At 34.7% G+C, this 25,778-nt stretch overlaps 1 protein-coding gene across 1 annotated transcript in view; it reads right to left on the reverse strand.

The window, feature by feature from the left end:
• The window catches only part of PRDM6 (PR/SET domain 6), a 75,262-nt gene that overhangs the window by 46,482 nt on the left and 3,002 nt on the right, over positions 1-25,778 (reverse strand). The window contains exon 3 of the mRNA XM_072416032.1: positions 12,509-12,816. Coding sequence (XP_072272133.1) covers positions 12,509-12,816 — 308 coding nt within the window. The remainder of the gene's footprint in view (positions 1-12,508; positions 12,817-25,778) is intronic.

Genomic DNA, 25,778 nt, shown 5'->3' on the forward strand with positions numbered 1-25,778 from the left:
AAGACGCTGGAGGAAGAAGGAAGAAGACAGGGATTGCGGCGATGGAGAACACAGAGCGCCTGCGGTTCAGGTAAGGCTGTATTTACTAACCTTCTCATAGGTTTATCATAGGTTACCGCTTTCAGCAACTTTTTTTTTTACCATTCGGGGTTACGGCTAGGGTGGTTAATAAACATTAAAAATGAATCTGACACAAATGCCTCAATGGCACACCTGCCTCTTATAGTTTCCAGACTTGTTTTGGGATATGAAAGAACCGGAACCTATTTTTATTCAGTGCAATTGATTTTACAACCTAGTGATTAGACAGATGGATTAAACTTACTAAACTTTCTTCCTTAAATTAGGACAAATCCTTTCTTCCTTATAAGAGTGGGAACACATTGACCCTAGAAATGTGGAAACCAAAACTGTTCTAAAACACTGAGCTTCTCATACCTAACTAGTTATACATGGCCATCAATGCTTGTTTTTTTATTAAAATGTCTTTCTTTCTTCAAAGACCACATGCAGAAGTCAGCAATGTCAATCAAATGATCCTTTGTACTTTCATCCTATCCAAAAGCACTTCTCTCATACAAGTTGCCTCTCCACACAAGCAGTGATAGCAGACAACATGCAGAAGTGGATTAGTGGAAGGAAGCCAAGCAGTTATCTGTCATTAACTGATTATTGTTCCATTACTGTTGTCACGGAGTGATAAACAAAATCACAAGGGTTTCAAGCAAACCTGTCATGTAAAATAAACTCTGCCCTGTATTCAGTGTCCAGCCTAGCTTTAGTACTGCTCCTCCAGGATGTGGGTCATCATTTCATTGTTATGGACAATTGGCTTTAGAAAGTAATTCAGCTAAAGATATTATTAATATTATTAAATAGTTTGTATATAGCGCTAACATATTACGCAGCTCTGTACATTAATATCTTAGTTGCACATTCTAGAAACCCAAACTGATCCATGACTGCATCATCCGTTATTCGAATCGAGTGCCTAAACTTAGCTTTAGTGTTTCTCCCCCCTGGGCATGGTATACATTTGGGGTTTTATTTTTTTAGGCAGAATGGTTTTGGATGGTAATCAAGTGAAGGATATTTTCCCAATGTTTGGCAGATTCTGGAACATTAAACCACTTAATGACTACTCGAGGATTGTGAGAGAGAAAAGAGGCACTCATACTGGCTGCTAAAGTATGTAATCCTGGAAATTCTAAATAAATAGAAACCCACAGCTTTGATGTACAAACCAAGGTCTTTGTTCTGCCAGTGCTTTGTGTAAGTAGTTCATACAGTGATATTACAGACAATTAGTACAACTTAGTGCTCCACAAGACTTCCATATTGTGGCAAAAGTTCAGTTTTCATAGAGCGCAAGTTCTTCCCAGTAATTCTAGTGGAAGCCATTGCTATGAATGGTACCTGTTAGAAGAATGAAGATAGCTGCAGGTTACCTTCAGTCAATCTCAGCTTTGAGGTGGGAACGCCAGAGGGGTGGCTGTAAGGTAAGAGAAGCAACACAGTCTCCTCTTACCTTACAGCCTTAGTTTTTGAGTTAAAAGCACTAGAATTACCTCTGAATGTTTTCATTTATTATTGATTGTAATATCTTAAATTCAACTACCATAATGAACTTCATTTGCGTGTGAAGTTCAAGGTATCATTTGCATGAAGTAAGATGGCTGGTGTTATGTCCACTGGAAGAGTGGGAGGCCTGTTTGTCCTCATCCTCCTACACACCTTCAAATGTTTAATCAGGGACATATAAATCACAATACACAGTCAGTAGATGTGTGTGTTATAATATTGAAAACAATTGTAGTAATGTTTTTAAATAATTATATACAAAAAGCTCAAATCAGTCTTTAATGCTGCATTGATAAATACATGATGGTTAAGTTTCTTCCCAATAAAGATGCAACCATTTCAGGGAAAATGCTTCTGTGACTTTAAGCAATAGATTTGAGTGACTGGTGCTCTGTCAGTGTGCTTGTTTTAATGCTCAATCTCTAACCTGACATTTATAGTGCGCTGATTGGCCTCTGTCAGTGCTAAGGGTTGTAAATTCCCTGTGAAAAGCTCTGTGTTAACAGCCTTCAAACAGGCAGCATGAAGACTGCTGCAGACTGGCTGACAATTGTTTGACCCTCTGCCCTTATTATAGTAAGTAAATCAGGCTTTAAAACGTTAGGCAGTAGACTGAGGCCTACAAAGACATAACTCTACATCATTCCCTGTCATGGGAACACTGTGGAGGAAAACAAGGACTAGGCTGATAAGCTGGCTTGGTGCATGTAATAAAGCCCCCGTTTTGTTCCGTAGTGACATTTATTTTGATTCAAACATGACATAATAATAGGCTACATCTGCAATTTGTTTATTGGACTTCATTTCCTGGCACAGCCACAGGGGAACCCCAATGTACACAAGATTTTGTACGCATGAGATTTTGAGATATAACACCTTGTTTCATAGACAGTGTAACCAGACAAGTTATCTTATTATTATTATTATTAATAAACAGGATTTATATAGCGCCAACATATTACACAGAGCTGTACATTAAAAAGGAGTTGCAGAATGACAGACAGATAAAGACAGTGACAAAGGAGGAGGACAGGACCAGAAGAGCTTACAGTCTAAGAGGTGAGGGGAGCAGCACATAATGGGGTACGGAGGGGGTTTATGAGGACTAAAAAGCCCTCACCTGAACCAGAACTAACACTGTAGAATCCTCTTACTGGACTCCCAATAATACTGTTGTCCAAAGAGGAAAAAATTAGATTTTTTGTTGTTTATAGTTCAATCTCTATCCTATAATCTGTGTCATTGTAGAGATAGCAGCAGTTACATTCAGCTGGACACAATGTTGAATATATTTCTCTACATATCCAAGCAGCTTGTTTAGCTCCCATATGTGTAAGGAACAAATCCCATGAGTGGTACAGGAGGACTGGCCTGATAAATGTTGGTCAGATAGAAAAAAATCAACCCAAACACAACCTAAAAGGTATACTAGGTCAACACTCTGGCAATCTGCAGCTTAATATTGTAAAAAGATTTTTTATCGACCTTGTGTCTTCTAACAAGTAGCACACAGCTGTGTACACTAGTTGTAGGATTGTGCTTGTCACTGACGGCCATCACTGCATTAAATATCAGGAATCTTTCATCACATAATCATCCAATTATGGTGATCACATGGGATTATTTACAAGCAATACCCTAAAAAAACTAATGCAGCCACAACTTCTGGTAGCCCAAACATCTGGACACTTTGGATGTAATGTTAATTACATTTTTGTTTTGTGTAGGTTTAAATATGCTTACATGAATTTAGATTTTCTAATTTGTTATTGTGCTTATATGTTTTGTTTAAAAAATGTAATGTGTAAAATAACAAACAATTCATTTTACAAATATTTTGTCAATGTATATTAAAAAAAATGAGCAACCTACTTTTTTAAATGTTTAATTTCATTAAATATTGTAATAAATGCCATATATATCCTTAAAAAATTAAACTATAAAAATGATTTAAATTGGAAAATTAGCCTTAGAGCCATATTTAAAAAATGGTCAATGTTCTAGATACATGTGTTTTAAATGACAGTGATTGATTGATTTTTCAGTTCTAGTAAATTTTTGCTGAATAATACCACATTCATGGCAATATAAATATGTCTCTTCTAGAGTTATCATCACATTATTGGATAGATGCTGAAGGTGCTAAATTTGGTCTGAGCATCTCTGCATCCGGCCATGAAGTGGTTAAGTGTTAAGATTGGGAGTAGGTCCAGGGCCAAGAATATGTTGAAGTATTGGGTTAAGGGTTAAAGTTAGGAGGTAAGGATGGAATTAAATGCTATGGTTTTGGTAAATGAGTATTAAACATTTCATTTAAACTGCTAGCAGGTGAAGTTTAAGTTTATGGACTAGATGAAGAGTAAGTAGGGTCAGGATAGATTTGAACTCATGGTTTTATCAGCGACTGAGTTCCAGTGTTATACAGAAGTTTACAGGGCCAGAGGATCACATTAAGTTTAAGGTGATAGTTGGCATTAGTACTTACCAAGCAAATCATGTTTGTACCCAAATTTACAGCAGTGTGTTTTCAGTGTCTGGGAATAATGTAATAACACAATTATATTACTATTATTGTTGAAAAGTATTTATATAGCGCCACCATATTTCGCTGCACTGTACATTATATAGGGATTGCAAATGACAGATACATACAGACAGTGACACAAGCGGAGGAGAGGACCCTGCCCTGAAGACACGATTCAGGTATAAGTTCTAGGATGCTCTTGTAGAGAAATCTTTAATTCTGTGCCTAATCAGCAGCAAATGTTATTCAAGGAAATAAAATCAATAAGATTCAGTGTCCCAAGATGTGGTTTGCTGTAATTTATAATATTTCTTTTTTCCTGTAAGATGTGTATTTGTCTTTGTGTAAAAACTAAAATTGACTTGCACAATTAAATGCTTTTTGCTGGTTAATGAGAAGGGTGTAGTTCAATGAAATTGACTGATAACTATGCTGGCTGAGCAAAAGTATAGGTTCATTGATCAAAAGTAGAAACATTTTATCTTACCTCAACACTTAAGAAAAGTGAATGGGCTAAAACTGCTTTCTGTAAACATTTCACCAAAGCAAAAACCCAATAAAAATATATATAAATGATCTATAAATTTGTCTAAAATGTATCAGAGATATGATCAGCTTTATACATTTCATTACCTATCTTACTCTAGTATTCCTTTACAGGATAGCCAATATTAATTTTAATCCACTGCATCCAAATCAGAATATTCACATTTTCTTTGTTGCCAAAAGAGCACTTTAAATGTGACTTTCTACAGAAATCTACTGCCTTATAAATGTTACTTCATACACAGCATTCAGTAAATTTTCACCTCTCCAAAATGACAAAATAAACTTGAAGATATCTCAAGATGGGCGCTGGGTCAGTTGGCTAGAAGAATACAGTAGAAAATGTTCACTTAGCAGTGATAAGCTATGTTCATTTCAGTTGTCCAATCATGTAAAAGGCAGGTTTTATTTTTTAATTCCTCCGCATATGATTGGGTATTTATAGTAAATACTGGTAAAGCGATATTGTTCTTGTTCTTCATTAGTAGATCAACCTGCCAAGGCACAACACCTACCCCTGTTTTCATGGGCTTCCTCCAGACATTCCAGTTTCCTCCTTAGTTATATAATAGTAATTTTTATCAATACATTGTTACAAAAATAGGAATTATGGGAGTTTTAATAGAAATAGAAAATGATTGTTGTAGTGTTAATACAACCATATTTTCTCCAGTGGCTATTAATGATAACAAGAAGCATAGAGACTGAATGTAATATGTTCCCACAGTATTCTATTCCAGATCACCTGTTAGTCTCCATGTGACTCACTCTCCCTTCTTTAGCCTTCCTCTTTTCTTCCACTTGTTACTGCTACATACTGTTATTGCTAATAATATTATTAGGTACCCTCATAGGCAAGATATCTAATGAAATCCCAACACCAATATATACAAAAACACACTTTTTTTGTGTATAACATCATGCCATAATTTGCTGACAGGTGCTCATTTTCTGCAAAAATCACCCTATACGGTGTTTGATTGGTCTAATGGAAATACTTTATCATAAATTCCAAAAGCAGCTTGGGTACATTAGGAGAAGACAACTTGGAGTCATAATAAAGCCTTATGGATCTTACTGTACTTTCCAGGAACAGGTAACAAAATGGGCCTGATTTATTAAAGCTTTCCTAGACTGGAGAGTATACACTTTCATCAATGAAGCTGGGTGATCCAGCAAAACTGGAATGGGTCTGCTCCAGGATTGGCAAATAGCCAACTACTTTGAAGTAATTCATTTCAGGTTTGCTGGAGAACTTTAATAAATCAAGCCCAATGTTCTGAATGAACATTTATTGACAACAATGTTTAATGACAACAAATGATTAATGCATGGGGGCAAAGTTAAAAAAGAAAAAAAGTTTTGGTGCCCAAAAGAATAAAAAGAAATTTAGTTAAGCTTTAAAACTTTGCTTATGTTATAAATCAACAATTATCTCATACTGTATCTCCAAATTACCAACTACATTTGTACTGTACAACACCAGAAGGATGGAAATAATTATTTTACAAAATGTTTACTTTGAGTTAAAGTATTTTTTTGGAATATTTTATATAAAACAGTTCACAATCCTTGGGTCATGAAGGAAAATAATATTCAATGGTAGCCAACAACATGGAGATCCCATTATTAACGTCTGTTGCAAAGTCCTGCCAACCCACCATCAAGTAAGAATTTTCACACGATATTCAAGAAGCTAAAAAAGCGGGAACAAGCAGTTGTACAGCTAATGTCTGTGAACATTTTAAGTAAATAAAGAAAATCATCATTAAAATTGAAAACATAGCCTTCACTACATGGAAAATTCTAGATGACAGATTGCTCAAGAACATAATTATTACTTTTACAAATGTTTGGCATTAGTTGTTCTGTGCATTGTAAGAATGTGAAAATGAGATCTGTATATTGCATATTCAATTATTTTTACAATTTCATGAGATTCCACAGACTACATAATTCTATTTTGTTTTTACTGTACTAAAAATACTGTCCTCTACACTTAAAGAGACACTGTCACTTTTTATAATCAGTAGCCTGAAGTATCTCCCACCTGGCTGTTTAAGCTCAAGTATTGTAATATGAGTAATTAATGAAATTATCCCGCTGCGTAAGCACTTTACCAGCATCTAAACAGATACCTACACAGGGGAGAGGTGCTTTGCTCCTTTCCATTGTACTGGCGTTGACCAGTCCCTCAGCAGCATCAACACCTGATAGACATGCAACCTCCAGGAAATCCAGCATGGATCTTAATGTAAGATATTGCATTTACATCTGTGGCAATCTGTAGTCAAACTTAGACACTCACCATTGGTATTTTTATATATTTTTTTTATATTATTACCATTATTAAACTTAACCATATATACTCAAATATAAACCAGGATTTTTTTTTTTACCTGAAAATACTACTAGAAATAGAACTTAGGTTTATATTCAAGATGGGGTCATGCTGTATTCTTATGTAAAATTTATAACAAACTCTTGCTGGCAGACATTATTGTTATTAGAGTTTATTACACATTTTACATGGGGACACAGCACCATCCACTGGTGACCAAGAAGTGAAAAGGTACTGTGGTTTATATTTGGAGCTGTTTATACCGGCATATAATTTATATATATAGGGCATATTTATGCATATATATAGGGGCAAATCCAAGCACCAAATTATTACTGGGGACTGCTCTCTACAGCATTTAAAGCTCATCTGATGCCAAAGGGAATGGCAGCAGGTAATGGGAGAGAAGAAATTTAACCTGGAACCCTGTTAATATTAAATTATTAAATTTTAAGAAACACTTAATCTGTATTAGACTACAATATGTAATTTTTTTATTTTGATACATTTAATATAAAAATGACATAGATTATCATTATTGTAAAGGAAAACTAAATTATTTAATATAGTTTTATTCTCTGTACATTTATTTCATCAGTACACAGTTTTACTTTTTAAACTTCCGAGTTTTCCCCTGTAGAAATGTCATTGTACAGTGCAGGCATTCCTCCAGTCTAGTTCTATAAAACTGTGATGTTAACCAGAAAGGGGAAACCATATGCAAGTAGATTAATTTATCTCCTGGGAATAAAGAAACATTAATAACTGAGATAATGTTTTCCTACATGTTGGAATCAAATGCGCCTTTTCAATTCTTTATTAGCAAACACATGAGGGGAAAATTATCTCACACTCATCCATAATACCTAATTGCTGAGAAAATTTCTGACTTCCCATAGCACAAACATTATGGAGGAATCATTCCCATTACTTCAAAAATGAAAAGGACCAGGAATGTTTATAAGGCATAAAACGTATTGTTGGCATACAAGATATGTAATGCTATGTACCCAGAGAGAATGTTTGTTTAATACGCCTCACACTGTTTTTCCTTGAAACAAATCAAAGTTGCATTGTGTGAGCGTGTAGCGTAGTCATGAATCTTCCAATCGGCTAGAAATGGAACATTAACAAATGTGAGTAATATTTTTGGCCTAATATAGCACTGATATCACATGTCCCAGACTCACTCTGTTCATTTCACTATTTTTACTTCAGGCTCCTCATTTTACACCCTTCCTGCCTTCATATTTAGGTATCACCACTTAACTGTTTGCTATATCATAGATTTTTAAAATATCACTAGGCTTTTAGCTTTTATAAAAATATCACACAATATTTTTGAAATTATTGTTACTAAATAAAATTTCTATGAAAATATTTAGTATAAAGAATTATTAATTTTACCATAAACATAATTAAATGTAATATTGTCAAATATAAATATAATTATAATATATCACAGATAGAGGTAAAAAATAGTTTTAAGAAACTAGCTAACAATGTGCATTTTTATAGACACATACAAGAACTCTTGTTGGATTTCCTTTAATCTTGCTTTATGTGCACTTGTTCAATGCTTTATATTGTTTTTCAACCCTACTGCGGATCAGCTATGCTAATATGTTTCTATCTTGGATATGAACGTTTTCTAGAATGTTTATTTATTGTCTTTGCATTTGAACATAATAGAGTTTTGTCTTATTTTAACCTACCTAACTATGCAACTATCGACAGCAGGGGTGCTCAACAGGTGGATCTACCGTAGATCACAAAGGAAACGCGAGTAGATCACGGAGCCCTGCCTCTCAAAATAAACTCTACCGCGCACAGGAGTTATTAAGTCCAAGTTATTATTGTTGGTAGATCATTTTGACTTGGTCATTTTAAAAGTAGCTCACAAGCCAAAAAAGTGTGGGCACCCCTGAACTACAGCCTTTAGAAAAAAAAGAGAATGGGGTGACTTGACTTTAATACATGGTTCAGGAAGGGGATATTATTTTTGTGAAGCTATGATCTCAGTTGAGTAAGAGGAAAGTTTATGAGCTATGTTGGAAAGTATTAGTTTTCTAAATATGTAGTGGATGCTTAAATCAGACTTCCAGCAGAGATAGTGAGTCAGTTATTAGAAAGTATATGTGAACACTATGGGGACAAACATTGGTCTATCTCCACAAAATAGTTTATCAAATAGTGCTTCAAAAGGAGGCAGTTCTATTTTTTTTTTTATCTCAAAATACATTTATTGGTAGTAACAACATACTTTTTGTTAGGTATGTTATACAGAGGTACCCTGAGTGTTAACTATGTCTATCAGAATATTAGATACTTCATTGCTCTAAGTCTGTACTCAACAAAAAAGTAAAGCTTTTTTTTCCAATCAATAAAAACCTTTAGTTCATATTGTCCTACAAGTCACATTAGGCCACAGTTCGAAATGATTTACTTTGGCTGAAAAAAGAACAATAGTAAAAATGTCTAGGGAAGGAAGGTTATGCTAAGGTATATATTTATAATATTTATTACTTGCCGATTGCTACACACAGTTCACTTTGGATAGTGTGGAATCACATTATAGCTTTCACGTAACTTTAAGCTTGATTTGAAGGTTTACAATGCTTTCAGTATATAAATGAGTAAGTTTTTTCTAATTATCCCATCTCTTTTTATTTTCTATACAACCTAAAGCATCAAATTTTCTACATTTCTGTTTGAAGTTATGTTGTAATAAATTCATTCTGAGCATGGCCACGTTGCATAACTCTATGCAGCTTTAGAACATAGAGAACTGTTTAGAAGTGTGATTTAATGCAGCTCCTCGACATATTTCTTCAATATCCACAATGATGTATGATTTTAAAAAGGACAATATTAGAGTATCTCAGGCAGCTCTGCAAGACTGTTGTTGCATTTTACACGTCAGAATGACTTCAAAACCATCCTAAAACAGTGAAAAACAACATTTTGCAACCTGTGCGAATTTACATTAAACTACTTAATTAAAAAAAACGAAGAATTTTTATAGCTGTCTAAAGGATTTGTAGTTTTGCCTATCTTAATTGAAGTTTCAAAATGTATAAAAAAAATTAAATTAAACTTTTTTATTATTTTTTAGAATAATTTATTTAAAAAAACACCTAGCTACAGGTTGTTTATTTATTTATTTTTCATGGCTATCCTAATAAAAAAATAAAAGGAAATAGTTCTTACTTCTCAACACACAAAACAAGAGATGGTAAGTCTAAAACATCAATAGCTTGGTGACGCATACACACAGTCTGCATCTGTGTGTATGCGTCTTTTTTATACACCTTGTGCATCATTTGCATTTTAGGAATCTGCCTCTTTCATTGCTGTTTCGATTCTACCATTCTGAGTGTTTCAGTAAGCTTTGATATCATTGCTGTTTTTATGTAAAAGCAACATTTATTGCAATATAAGTGTAATAGGTTGAAGAATGGCCTCTTGGGTGCTTGTATGAGTTGTATAAATCAGAGTGTGGAATTATTAGCTCATGCTGAATAATAGTCACTCCCACTAATGTTACTGTAACTATTGGGAATACGGGGCGGCTATATATTTCAACAATTGCAGCATTCATTTGTAAAACAAACAGCAAAGTGTCCAGCCTAAATGTTAACCATTTCTATGAACTTACACATTATTCTAAACATTGAAAAACAGAACATTATTTAAAGAACATACATCCAAACAGCAAGTAATTTATTGCATCGCTGCCCCTACGCATATTAATTGTAAAGCTTTTTCCTTTTCGAAACAAATTATAAAGTCTATTTGTCAAAGTAAGAAATAGTATTTTTTTTCCCTCTATGATAGTTTTTACTTTCACTTTTTATGAGCTTATAAATTTCGTTAAAAGCTCATAAAAAGTAAAAAAAAAAATAAGACAACAGCAATGCATTTTAACCATAGATGTATCTTTAATTTTAACAATATATTTTTATGACTGAGCTATAGCAAGTTATTATATGTGAAAACAGTAAAATGATGAATATAAATAATATTAATATTAAACTGTATTATTAAAGCGCCAACATATTATGCAGCACAGTATGATAAATGGGGACATATTAAATAAATATATATATATATATATATATATATATATATATATATATAATCTTCATGCTATTTACATGGTTAAACTTGATTGGATGCTAATTGCTTCAAGAAGTAGGCCAAAGCCAATAATTAACTGCACTGATTATCTGCTGGAAGAAGTATTGTGTTACATTTCTGATTTGTGAAACTGAGAAATACTATACTGAATGCATCTAGAAACATTTATTGAAAGAGAACACATTTATTCGTATAGTATCCAGTGAAACACAAAAATTCATCAAATTGCAAAAGGCCGTATAAAGCAATAAACCAAATGTTAGCATGTCTGATAAGAAGATAGATTTCCACTAAGTGGCCTCGGAGTTCAATGCCAGGCTCAAGGGATCTAGGAATTTAGCTGTCTCTTCGAGTCTGTAATTGAGCTCAGTTCTCTGTTTTAGGTTTGGAACTAAGCTTGAATATCATTGCCACTCAAAGGACAAAACCACACACCACAATTGATTGAAAGTGGAAAGTTTCATTTTAAACATAGCATAAGACCAGTGATGTAGTAGCAGAGGTCAGATAGTGGCGGGTCACCTAACAATGATGTAGTTCTACTATTTTATTTTTTTTAGTGAAAAATGTGAACCAGATTCTGGAATTCTGCATGTAGAACTGGTCGTAGCATGTGTCTAACTGAAATTTATTCAGTTTATGGATGAATGTCCTAATGGGTTCCTTGAATCTTCTTCTCAAGAGTCCTGGTGGTCAGGTTAGCTATAAAATATATTGGTATTGCCATACTTTAGGACCTAGTCAGTTACATAAACAATATATCTAAGAATCCCACATATTTAAAAGGCATACATACAAGTCAATTATTGGCAATATGTGAGAGCAAAATGTGATATATTCCAAGTCAAGTGCTGGGGCCTGGGTCATGGGCCTATTTCTGGGTATTCATTTCAACAAACACATTTTCACTGAACAGTAAGGGGTAGAAAGCTTAGGAGACATGTTCTCCCACCATTGTAAAAATTATCAGCACAACCAGTCAGACTGTATATACCCATGAAATTGGCCATGGGGTCCTATTGTAAAGACACAGTCATTTGTCCTGTTACTGTCCCTTTAACTTACATTTTCTTGCTGAATTAACTGAACTGAATCAACTTTCTTACATTTTATAGGAATATGAGATAAAACATCAAAGTAGTCAAATCAAGAATAAAGCAATTATTTTGTCCATTCTACTTATTACAATGAAATCATATAAAATCTAAGAAGGATTTGTGCAGGTGCCACTTTGCATGATCAGGTGCGCACATGTTGAATTCAGGTGGACAAGTGTAGACCCAACAATATGAAGCAAAATACATACAGTCTTTTTTGGCAAGAAATGAATGATGGCACCAATGGAATGATGGAAGGTAGGTATAAATGTTACTTACTTCCCAGAGGTGTTGTGTATTCCGTATAGTTCCTGCCTGAATCTTGTCTGGAGAAACAAGTACCCCTTGGAATGGCCCAATCCATGTGCCTTGTTGGATTCTTTGAGCTGCACAGATGCCATATGCCAGACCTGGTACAGTACTCGTACAAAGACAAACCTCTCGTGGTAGGTCACGTAACCATTCAGGGATTTCAGGAGGAGGTGCCACCGAAGTAGTGCTGCTGGTACCCACTAGGCGTCGCAGTGAGTGAAGAGGTCCATGCATGGGGCATTCCCCATTGCGATTATCTGCACACATATCACACCCTGTGAAAGGAAGATAAAGAAAACATGTCTATGCACTCATAGTAATAACTATAGACCTTTTATTATGGAAAGAATGTAAAACATCTAAAAGAAAATATGGCAGCTGAACTCAGGACACTGAAAAGAAGAATGGCTTGATTTTTATATAGTACACATTGCTTACCATTTAAAAACAAAATCTAAAATATTTCTATGACAATCTGACTGTTTCGTAATAATTTAAAAAATTACCTGTCATCATTTCTAAACTAAACAATACCATAATGTATATGGAATTAGGATTTGATGAGGAATACAGGGACTTGTATATGTAATGATCTGACAGTATTAATAAAGCCAAAAAGCTGCGTGGGTGTATTCATACCCATCTGTACATAAAATAAAAAATACACAACATAAAACTGCATTTTGTAATTTCTTACAACTACTTGCTGCTTTAACTATCTGTAAGAGCACAATAAGTTTTCATAACTGACATTTAAGTTTTAAACACAAATCTGTAAACCTGCTGCAGCCATTATAACAGGGCCTCACCTGCTTTGTTAGATTGACCTAAAAGACAACAACAGCCAACTAACTTCCATAGTGTGTCATGGTGTTGCATTGTTTGACAAGGTGAAACATGCACATTCCTGAAGGACATTTATTTTGACACACCTTTTCACATTCCTAAAGGACATTTATTTTGACACACCTTTTCACATTCTCCACTATTAAGTTTTTTGGACTCGTCATTCAGTCGCATGACAAGTTGGTCAAAACCTTTTCCGCTGACAAATTCTTCACGGGTAAAATACTTCAGATTCCCAGGAATGGAGATGGAAATTACGGCAGGGAGCTCTGTTTTTTGACGCAGAGCTTTACCTATAACTTAAATATATACTTTAAAATGTCCTGATTCTTTACATTTCTCTGCTTTTTATATGAAAAAACCTAAAGAACATTTTTGCGAGGTCTGCTTTCGGGAAGAGGTCCTGTTCCTCAAATTTGAAACCCCCGACATTGAAACCCCCAATGCTGAGGTAAAGCATGGGGCCTGGTATGGCACAGTACTGGAGGGATGAAGTTTTGCTGCTTGGAAAATGTAATTTGTTTGACAGGTTAACATCATCATTAGTCAGGTTGCCCTGATTGACAGTGGAATTACATTGCTGGATGGCATGCTTAACGATAAACATACTTCTAGGGGCATTAACTTTATTTTAAACATTGGTAAGTATACAAATCCACTGTCAATCATATTGTCCAGCATTATAAATTTGTTGTCAACAACCTGAGGATGTTACTCCTCACACTACTATCGCTAAATAAGGTGGCTCCTTTATTATGGCTTTTGTAGTGCATTGCATTATTGGTTACAAAATGATCTTTGCATTGCTCTGTATATTGGCCTTCCTATGTGGACTATTCCTTTTTTTTTTTTTTAGATTTAAAGATTTAAATTGCTCTGAGCGGCTTTCATAGGTGTTTTATTGGATATGGTGCAAGATCTAGGGGTCTTCAATTGCTTTACACACTGTTGGACTTGCTATAGCTTTAAAAAGGAGATGTCCGCCTCCAGGCCAGCCTGCTCCTAATGTATGCATTTCTATATATGTGCCACATTTGGGATCAGAGATAATAAAAGAGATCAGTTAGAGACCACTTTTTACAGATGTTTTTGGACCGTGTAGAATGGTTTACTGTGTTTTTGAAAATACATGTAACAAAAAACTTTGTTTTAACATGAGATGGTTTCTGTGATGACTGGTGGGAGAATGTCCTAAGGAATATGTGTATTATACTCAGACACGAAATGGTTCAGCTGAGGATAATCACAGTGGTTTTCAAATGGAGCTAATAAATCCTCCTATCTACACCTTGCCTTATCCTCTGTTTAGTTCTTCAGTTACCATGGTGCCACACATATGATGACCTATGGCACCAGCAATTCAGGGGCTTGAGAGTTTGGTTAAGAGCTGACATAACTATACTAGCAATTATTACACCAGATACCTTAAATGTAACCAACCTAGAGACTGAAGCCTCAGAAACTGTACTAATGTACAAAGATATGGGTATTCTTCCTACATTTATCGTATAGCATGTATGTAGTTTTAGTAATACCTGGCAGGACAGCCACAGACAGAAAAACCTCAACATATAAACAGTCATACAATATATTCCTTATGCGATATATAAAAATGAGGAAGCAGAGACCTGAGCTTTTCTTCGTAATATTTTTTTCATTCCTTAAAAATTATAAAGTTATCTAGAAACTAAAAAACAAAAAAAAAATAACCTGCTAAATTTTTCTACAGTGTACACATGTCAAATTCTAAAGTGAATATAGTTATTATGAAGAAGGGTATTTATGGTGATGGAGTTCAAATATAATAGCATATTCATCAAAGGAACATGTTCATAACTCTGGCTGATAATTTTTGTCAAATAGTTTCCAATTTCCTTTTAATCAAGTGCAATTGATATGTCTGAAGTAATCCCAGACTAAATATATAATAGTTTATATTTGATATGTTAAGGAAAATAGAGAACGTGTAATATGGTGGTATGATATTATGTAACATAATAAATCTGATACTGAAAAGTAATGTTAGGCTTCAAGGTGCAGTTTACAGACATAAAGCAGTAGATTTGTGTAAAGAATGAGGTTCTACTGAATTTAATTAGGTTTCTACTGTATAAATTCTTGGTTATTGATGGTTTTCCTGGAGACATGTTGTCTACACATGTAATATAAAAGTCATCCATCCCACGATCCTTTGCAGACACTGATTTTGTATTTGAGAAGTCTCGTTTCTGTCATTGCTGGCCTCTTTGTGTTCATATTCTTTTTTAAAAGAATGTAGTAGGAGGATAATAAAGTGATGGATGGAAGAATAAATAAAGCTATTATTGACTAGTAAACTATTGTAGCAGAAGCTCTTGGAAAACTGAGCTGTAGTGTCTCGGATCAATGCCAACGTTAGGTTTCCTGAAAACAATAGGACTTGTGGATTTCTTTAGTCATTGGACTGGACTTGTTATAAAGCTTACACTGTCAGTAAGAACAAGACCATGCTCCTTTAGTGGCACAATCATGTTCACTTGCTATTTCATTAATGTATATGCCCATGTGAACTTGCAAGATGATGTGCCTGTGCTTAGTAGACTATCCATGGAATATAGAATACACACAGAGTGTTTTTACTTAACACATAATTAAATCTGAGCAGATAGTGGTTATATTATAATAAACCTCATCACAAAGATATATACATCTAGACTATGATGTGAGCATTATAAATTTACATTTTTACATTTTTAATAAAATGTATGACTTCCTGTTGTTCAATATATACAATCAAAAATCATACGTAATATAAAATTCATAAAATGTATAAAAAAAATCTATAGAAAACAATAGTGAGTATAGGGTAGTAGTAATTTCAACTAAATATAAAATTTTGCAGCATCGGCAGTTGAGTGAACTGGTAATTTATTACCTACATTCTGTTTGACAAATAAATATACTGCAATTGAATAACTAAGGGAGTAACGAATGGAATTCTAGTTCATTCACAATAGTAAATTCCTATAATCAATCATTAAAGGGGATTTTAAACCGAGATTTTGGTATAGAGCTACAAATTTCCAAGTAAACATTAACTTCCCTAATCATTCTCCACTTCAATAAACCAATAGTTATAATATGTTTATTTTTTACGATTGTAAGGTTTTCGTTGTAATAAAAATATTCACCACACTGGAGGACAAGGGATAATCAAATAATATTACTAATAGTAGTAATTGTTATGCTGTCATATTCTTCCTTCCTTACTTTTTTCCTTCTTTCCTTCCTCCCTACTTCCTTCCTTGTAATAGACCTTTACGTAATGTAATAAATGTTTTCACCTTTAGTTAAATATGCATAGCAACATAATATCAGTGATTTGTTTCAAGCTTTTGTTTGATGGCTTGGAAGTAAAGCTTAACCAAAAAAAAAAAACGACAGGAAAATACTATAGTATTGTGTTTGAGTGCACACACACAAGCATGTGTCTATGGGTGCCCCATATGCAGACCTTCCATTGTAATGACTTAAAATAATGGTTTCTCTTGACAACTTGTATGGCAAATGAAAGCACTTTTGTTCAATCCAGCTCAGGTCAATAGTGATCAAATGTCATTGTCCATCCCCTGAGGCCTCTTGAGCGGTCTTGTTGAAATCCATTGCTCTTCTCAATGTACTGGTTAGTGACAGGTGTCTACACACAAAAACTGCTATAATTGGGGACTCGATGGCAGTCTGTATAAAAGGCCAACAATGAGATATAGGAATGGATTGTTCATTTAGGCACAGAAGTCATTGTTTTCTGTTATTCTGGATGGATCATGTATCTATATAACACATCTATATTAGCCAATACATACTGATATCCTCAAATTTCTAGTATCACAGATTTTACTTAATTCTCTGGTATCATACAATGTCAATCCTAGACTCCGGATTATTTAGTGAGGTATTGCAGAAAACATTGCTCATGTGAAGGCTGACCATAAACAGCTGGATCCCTTCCCAGTCTAAAGGAACCCAGTGAGACACTGGTCCAACCTAAAATAGAGCCGGGGAACCACTACAAAAGCACTAGAGACAACTGCATACCTAATCTATCATTTCATCTTGCCAATGAAAAACAAGAAGGAAAGCATAAAAACTGTATCTTCAGGTCATCCAAAAAAGCCTGGTCCTGGCACTACAGAAAATGGGATATATTTGTTAGACCATCTAGCCAGCATTACTCAAAGCATGAAGCCTAGCTGAACTCATTACACCTGATGGCCTAAAGCACTGTATGAACAGATAATCCCTACTTTTCCTCCTTGAAATGATTATCATTGTTTTAGTAAATCAGCTTCATCATCTCTACTAAGTTATAAATACTGTATGGGAACCTTGTTTAGGTATCTCTAAATAGCCGGATCATTGGTCAAAGGCTGCACCCAGAGATCAGATGGGGTAGGAGTTAGTCAAATATGCCCAGAACTCTACATTTTTATACTGTAAGCTACAACTCAAAGTGTAGGGGCTTATTCATAAATTTCCAGTGCAGTACATTTTACCACAACAAATGGTAATGGATTGATATTTATTGTCAGTGGCAATAACATATGTTCAGCGGCCTGAACATATCAACCAGAAGCACATTTCCTCCAGTGCACCACAATGAAAGAAGAAAACTGCATGTCCATTATTTTCCATATTCTGGTGCATTGGCAGCCAATTCATTTGAATAGGCTTAATGTACAATAGTATGAGTATTAATGGGAATGTGTTTACAAGACCTACCAGTATGGACATTGACATCTGATGGGATATAATACCAGGTGACTAACTCCTTATTCAACTCAGTAGGGTGAAGGTATGAAAGCAGTAAGAAGTAACAACAACTTATCAGTGTATGTACTTTAAATACCCGACTATGTGTAAGGGGAGCAAATTATATATATATATTTATATTTTTATGCATTAGCAGATACCTGAAATGAACACAGTTTCACCCTATTCAATAAACCACATGAACATTTATTTTAGAAAGTGGATAAGGAAAACATTGTTCACATCGGTTATTTAGCTATGTGCATTTATTTATTCACTGGTGATTATCTTGATAGAATCACAGAAATGTTGACAGCTGACCAAGAAATGCATGGACACTTCAACCAATGTGCTTTTAATATTCCCATTGCAAGCAGTAGGATATAAAGGTTTACATTGGCACAATAGATACTACATCAGTGGGGATAAGGGTGATGGCATAAATTATGTTTACATTATTCTACCCTGCTAAATAAAGAACAGAGGAAAAGCGTTGGATCTGTACATATAAAATCTATATATATGTCTGACTCTATTTATAATGTCTGAAAACTGTAGAGGGTCGGTAGCTTTTGACCCTGCTGTGTGCCTGAACGTCGCTGACAGTTATTGAAAATTGCTGCTCCCAGAGTGCCTTCAGCATCGAATTATAATGTTAACCTGGCCACTGACAGACGGGGCAGAAACATGTTACTTTATCTTGTTAGTGAACTGCTGTGTATTGAAGGGTTTTTTCCTTGCAGACAGATTGTCTGTAAGAATATTGTAGCTGAATAACTAGTTTGTGCTCACCCCAAATCGAGTTCAGAGACAAGCAAATGAGTCACCCCTATGATCACTTTCCAGGTAATTAATTTCCCATCTATTAGATGTTATATGATAGACTTTGTTCTAAAAAAGGATTCAATTACAACATTTGCTATTTGCTGCTCACATACAATTGGAAAGAAGTTTCTGAATATTGAACTAGATCTAAAGGAGTGGTGGATGCTTTTATTATGCCTTTTGTCATAAACTACTTTTTTCCCTGTATTTCAGTGGGGCTGCAGTTTAATGCATGGTAGACCTAGCAAATGCATTTCAAAAAGGTCTCAAAGGCACAATGTACATCAAATACGTGTACATTAAATGTTTTACCTGCCAAAGCTTCAAATCAGGGAGATCTTTGGCCTTGTTTTTCTCCATTGTATTAAGCAAAATAGTGTGACAACCACTGGGATCACCAATTTTTTTCCTCCTCTCCCAGCATAGACAGGTAAAGATCTGGTTGGCCTGAATCTTCCAGGCTTACAGTCGGAGTTGTTGTGCGTTAGTTTTAATTTGTCTACATTTACTTAAAGCAAAGAGAATTCTATTTTGCTCATACAATCGATATTTGTTCCCTATCAGTTTCCAAATCTCAGCTGCTACAGTACTATAACAATGACATACATACAGAATTGGTGTTTTTAATAGGCAGTAGTATACCTGTCCAATGGTATAGAATGGTTCTGCCAATCTGGCTGATGAATGACGACAGCTGTCATCTTCCCGTGGCCTATTATATGTGCCAATGACAGGTATAGTAATGTTGAATCAGAAAACTCCTGATCTGAGGTCAGAATAGCTCCAGTCTGAGTTGGAATCAACACAAGTTAGACCTGTCTGACCACCGTTGGTCCTGACCCTGGGTATTACTAATTACAGTCTAACAATTTTTAACATTCAAAATGTTGGGAGTTTTCATACAGCTATTCTTTTTCCTTATTATCTGCCATTCTTTTTAAAGCTTCAATTTACCACCACCAGAGCCACTTGCACTCATAATAAAGATACAATCACTAAGAACGATGTTGATAGGGATAAACCTGTGCTATGGGTTGCTTGATGGAATAAAAAGGAAGAGGTATGATTGATACCCTAGCTTGAAGTGAAAATGTAAATGTTGTCATCCTGCTACAAATGGGAAGTTGTTTTTCATTACAATCTTATCTGCTTAGCCAGGGTAGTTTGGAGCAAAAACCTTTTTCTGCTGCTGTAAATAATACACTAAATGTATATGTTATAAATGAAATAGGCTTTTATCGCAGTTTCTTCCACCACTACGCTACTTTCTATACAACAGATATCAGCGATTGGGTCCCTGGCTTTTTCTACTAACTCTTTAGGAACTGAGAAGTGAGAATTGTGCCCCCAGAACACACTGGGTATTGGTTAAGAGTAAATGGTTTCCCTATCCTGATATTCCACTAATCCATTACTCTGCTGCTCTACTGCCTTTCATACCTCAAGTTTTTGACAAAGGTCCCCCAGTGGGTACTCATCATCTGTTCTCTCATCTCAAAACCATCTGTTCACTATAATATCAAGACTTCAAGAGAGCTTGGATCCAGAGCTACCTTTGCCCGAACTAACCCTTAATTCCAGTTTGGCAGTTTTTACAATTGGCCCCTGGTTTTCAGTGGGCACAGCAGTTTGTGTAAGAAGGTTTGACTAATGCTAAACAAACATTCTCTCTTTAGTATTTTCAAAATTAAAATTTATTTAAACCGATCCTTGTGATCATCATTATATATTCATTGTAGCATCGGTGCTTTTCTATCCTTTTCACAATTTTATCTAGTTGGAATATTGGCTGTGTCAGAAGAAGGGGATGGCTAGCTTGAGACATTGGAGTTAACTGCATGACAAAATCTGCTAGAAATACTTTAGTATTGCAACCTAAAGGATATACATACTGATAAAATGTGATTTAGGTCACTATAAAATCTTTAATAACAAGAAAACACATAAGCAAGCACAATCAGGTGTTATTTGTTACCAAGCCAAAAGAGTACATCGAATTGTGGCATTATTATAGAACAATAGTTATTAAGCTGTTGTTTGAATGTTAACTAGCTCATCGTTTTTCTCGAGTTTCACTTCCTAATTTCCATTTACTGAGGCCAGATTCATAAAATAAAGGTACATAGAAGTAAATAAATGTGCATTTTCTGTGTTGCCTTTAAATGCATGTTAGCATTTTTTTTTTGTTTGTGTTGAGTTTGTCATAAAAATAGTGGCGCATTCTGGCTGTGTTTGATGACAGGGATAAGAAGCAAAGGCAAAAGTGATGATTTACTAAAGATGTAGGGTAAACAGGAACTTTCAATGTTAGTAAATTCCAGAACCATCAAAAAATTCAAACTGTGCTAAGTTCTGGGTTACACAAATCAGGGTACTTATGACTGGTAATCAGCAGTAAAAATAAATCAATAATGGGAATTTCTGTTTTAGTTAATATGTAAATAATACCATTCAATATATATAAAACTGCACACTGACGGATATAGATGAAAAACATTACTTGAATAAACTTCTGTTTTTGTTGAAATGTTTATTCTAAACTTTTGGGAAAATGTTGTTTTTCAGTCTTTATTATCTTTCATAGTAAGGTAATAAATACACACATATACATTAATCGACAAAACATTTAAACAACTAATAAATGGGGAAGGTGAGTACCATTGAGTATCTTGCAATAATGACACCTGGCAAGTGTGTGGAAGGTGATCTGAAGGTGATGTGTTGGAAGCAGGAGGAATATAGCTAGGGTAAGTATCCAAATTGTGATTGTGATCCAAATTGTGATTAGAAGAGCATTTCCAAAATGGCAACTTTTGTTCTGGTGTGCATTGCTTAGTACCTATCAAGAGCAATCAAAGAGAGGACAACCAATGAACTGTAGACAGGTCATGGGAGCCAAAGAATCATTGATGCAAACACAGGCAGGGGGGCTAGCCTATCTAGTTTTATTTCAAATGAAAGCTATTGTAGCAGAAGCTGCTAAAAACGCAATGCTGGGCATAAGAAAAGGGTTGGAACACAAAGTGCAATATGGAACCCTATGTAGCCCTAGACCAATCAGAGTGCCCATGATGACCCAAGTGCCCACAATGGGCATGGGGCTATCAGAAATAGACCATAGAACAATGGAAGATGGTGGCCTGATCTAATCTAGTGGATGACCAGGTGTCTTTGCATGCCTTGCTTGGGGAAATCATAGTAGTAAGTTGCCATATAGGAAGAAGGAACGTAGGCAGTGTGAATTAAAGAATGTGCGCATCTAGCCTGTGAGGTCTTGTGGAGTCCATCCCATGAGGGATCAGAGCTGTTTTGGTTGCAAAATATGGAGCCGTACAATTTTAGCATTTAATGTTGTGACTGACCAATATATATATATATATATATATATATATATATATATATATATATATTTATATATATACATTATATCAGTATATATTGAGAAGGTTCTTAATGAAGACAAGTTGCTGGTATAATTTACTTGCTCCTGGTGACAACATTGCTTATTAATTTGTAACTTTTGTGAAAAACCTGGCATCTTAAATTTTTTATGATCATTAGGACGTTTGTGTTAATCAAATTATGATACCATTGTGGAATCAGTTCTATACAGCTCAATTTCAGTGCCAAAATTCTGGCCCATTAGAACGTTACCATCAGAGTAATTCATATTACTATAGAATTAATATGATATTCATAATCTAACCCTACTTCATATGGTTTAGTATAATAAGATCCTGGCAGAATGTAAATCTTGTGTACAATGAGAATGACAATAGGCCACCCATCAGGAAAAAAAATCGGCTTTTGTTAGTTTTCCTAAAACGTTTATGGCATATAAAGTTACCATGGGCATCTGTTTTAGTAAACCAGTGCTATGTATGGATTTTCTGAAAATATAATAATGTATTAGGCACAATTAGCTTTACAATGTCATTGGCTGATAAGACTATATCATATATAATTACAGTTAATGAGGCAAGAACTGCACATATTGCCATTAAAATCAACTTTAATACAGTGTACTTAGTGTGCTGCTCATGGTATGAGTTTAACATGTAGAATGTTATGCATATAAAATAATTTAAAAAAACACATTTCCCAATGGATATAGACTTACAAGCACCAAACTATCAGAGAAGGATAAATGGGTGTGAAAATGTGGAATCATATTTAGCATTGAACAGTTAAGATGATTTTTATTAGCCCCATAGTCTGCTTGCATGCTATATACAAATAGAGGTTTATAGTTTATATGATGATGATGGTAATGAAGAGATCTGTACTCACTCGTAACCAGATTACAATAAACTACTTTCTTTCACATAATTTACTTAACTTTTGGAAGTGAAAAAATGTTTTAAAAAACATTGTATATACCTTTGGACATTTATTGTATGTCTACATACAGTACATATGCAGCCATTTCACATATGAACCACACATAGGCCCATGTGCAGGGAAAACGTAAGTAAGTGCCAAATTATGTATAAAAAATAATTACCTACTACCCTGACAATCTGGAAAGATGCAGGAAATAATTTGATGCATTACTATGTTTAAAAAATATGCTCCTTACAATCTACCCATTCACGACCATTATGTATGTGTTGCATATGATAAATCCACTTACCTTTTAATAAAGCTACATGGTTTATATTTACCTATTATTAATACCTATAACCTAATATTTATAATACATGCATTCTATTACTCATATTACCTGTACCTTATCATCTGTATCACCTATAACTCCCTGCTTGCTATGACCTGCAGATATTGTGCCATATTTTATCTTCACAAACCTGCTACATAATTATAAAGGGTGACATAAAATAGCCCAATAGATACATAAATTGTTACATTATTTTTTCTATATTTTTTCCAAACCCCCAATCTTTTGCATAGAAAAACAAAATCACAGGAACTTCTCCTATGTATGAAAAGATTCACACACACAGGTGCACTTCACCATTATTAAAAAAATCCTCCTTTGATGATTAATAAATTACTCCTAACTGTAATACAGATTATTGGTATGGCAAAAAAAAAATGTATTATGCAAATGAATGAGCAGTCTAAATGTCTTGGGGATTATACTTGTTTTTAATATTAATATAAAGAATAATATAAGTTAAGGTATAATAAATGTTCCAACACCATATAGTTATCAGGATATAACATTTATATGACTACTTTAGCTGTCTCATTTCCCTTCAGTTATTTTACATAGAATCATTTTCAAAATCAGTAACTTCAAAGAAAAATCATTCAACATTGGATTAATAAAAATAATAAGAGTAGCTGATCTTTAACCTGTAAAGATTGTGAGTTTTGTCAGTAACCCTATTAGAATGTACATTGGATAATAAAACTATATATAATATAAATTACTGCCATGGTATACCCTGTACCCCCAGGCTGTGATTGTATCCCTGTAACCATTCAAGTTTATGGAATCTTTAAACATCCTACATTAGGTGCACCAGGTCTTTTTGCCACTTCTATTTGCACAGTTTACTTGCATTTCCCTGGATTGATTAGATGAGTGAATGAAATGTTAGTTGTCAGTAAGAGAAGGTTGAGACGAGAATATTGTGTGTATAAAGCCAGCACCCCTGGCCCTGAGAGACCCCCATATACAATGTACAGATGATGAATAGGAGCTGGGAGTTGAGATCGATGCTGTCTCTGTGCTGGCTCCACTCTCTCCTACAAAACTATAGAGCAATTAATTGTGGCTTGTCCCCTCATCCTTCATCTCCTTGTGGCACATATCGATGGAGATTACTGCTGATGGACCATTTTATCACCTTAAATAAACAGCCAGCACCTTTTCCTAACCTCAGTCTAATATATGACTGTGTACAAGGGGGAGCAATGGGAGAAGAGGTTCTATAGGCATTGGCCAAACTCTACCTCACTATGAGGATGGTCTACTAATTAAAAAAAATATTATTTAATCTATTATTTATTTTATCATTTTCCTATTAGACTCACCACTCCTTTAATAAATCAATCCTACAGTTGGATAGTATCATCATGTATACAGGACTTCCTATAACCTGTTAGATGGCCAGTGCTGGTCTATTGATATATATTGTTATACACCAGACATGAGCTCTCTAGTGGCTTGGAGAGCATAGACCACTATGGGGGGTTAGTGATCCTCAGTGCTTGCAATCTATTGTCAATCAAGCAATATCATTATTGTGAGCACATCTTTCTTTAGAATTAGGAACATTTTCTGGCATACAAAAAAGATGGTTGCAGAAGCACCGCATGAGATCAAAAGTTCAGAACAAGTTCCAGAATAGATTTCTGTGCCAACATCATCTACATCAATAATCATTTTGTGGTTGTCACTGACATTTTATGTAGGTAATTCAGTGTCTCACCTAAATATAAATATATATCATGAATTTTCAAGTACTAGCTCCCTGATTAGATTCATGACCCCAGATTCTTTTAGCTGGTAAAAATCAGAACTCTCTATTGACCATGATGCTCTGTGTCCTTGTGTCACCCTGGGGTAATATATGGTCAGTGTCCAGGCAATACTATTTCAGTAGTACACTGCTCACCCCCATCCAAGATACAGCCGGCACCGCACAGAGGTCACAGCACAGCGCTGCGCAATCCGCAAGATGTGTGCGATTCAACACAACTAACACACTATACAAACATCTAATGGGGTGTTTAATTGCCGATAATTAATAAATAAGTACTTTTAAAACATTTTGTCATTTATCAGACACAAAACACTTGTCATAGCTTA

Source organism: Pyxicephalus adspersus, chromosome 6, assembly GCF_032062135.1.
Source record: "Pyxicephalus adspersus chromosome 6, UCB_Pads_2.0, whole genome shotgun sequence".
NCBI classification, from domain to species: Eukaryota; Metazoa; Chordata; class Amphibia; order Anura; family Pyxicephalidae; genus Pyxicephalus; species Pyxicephalus adspersus.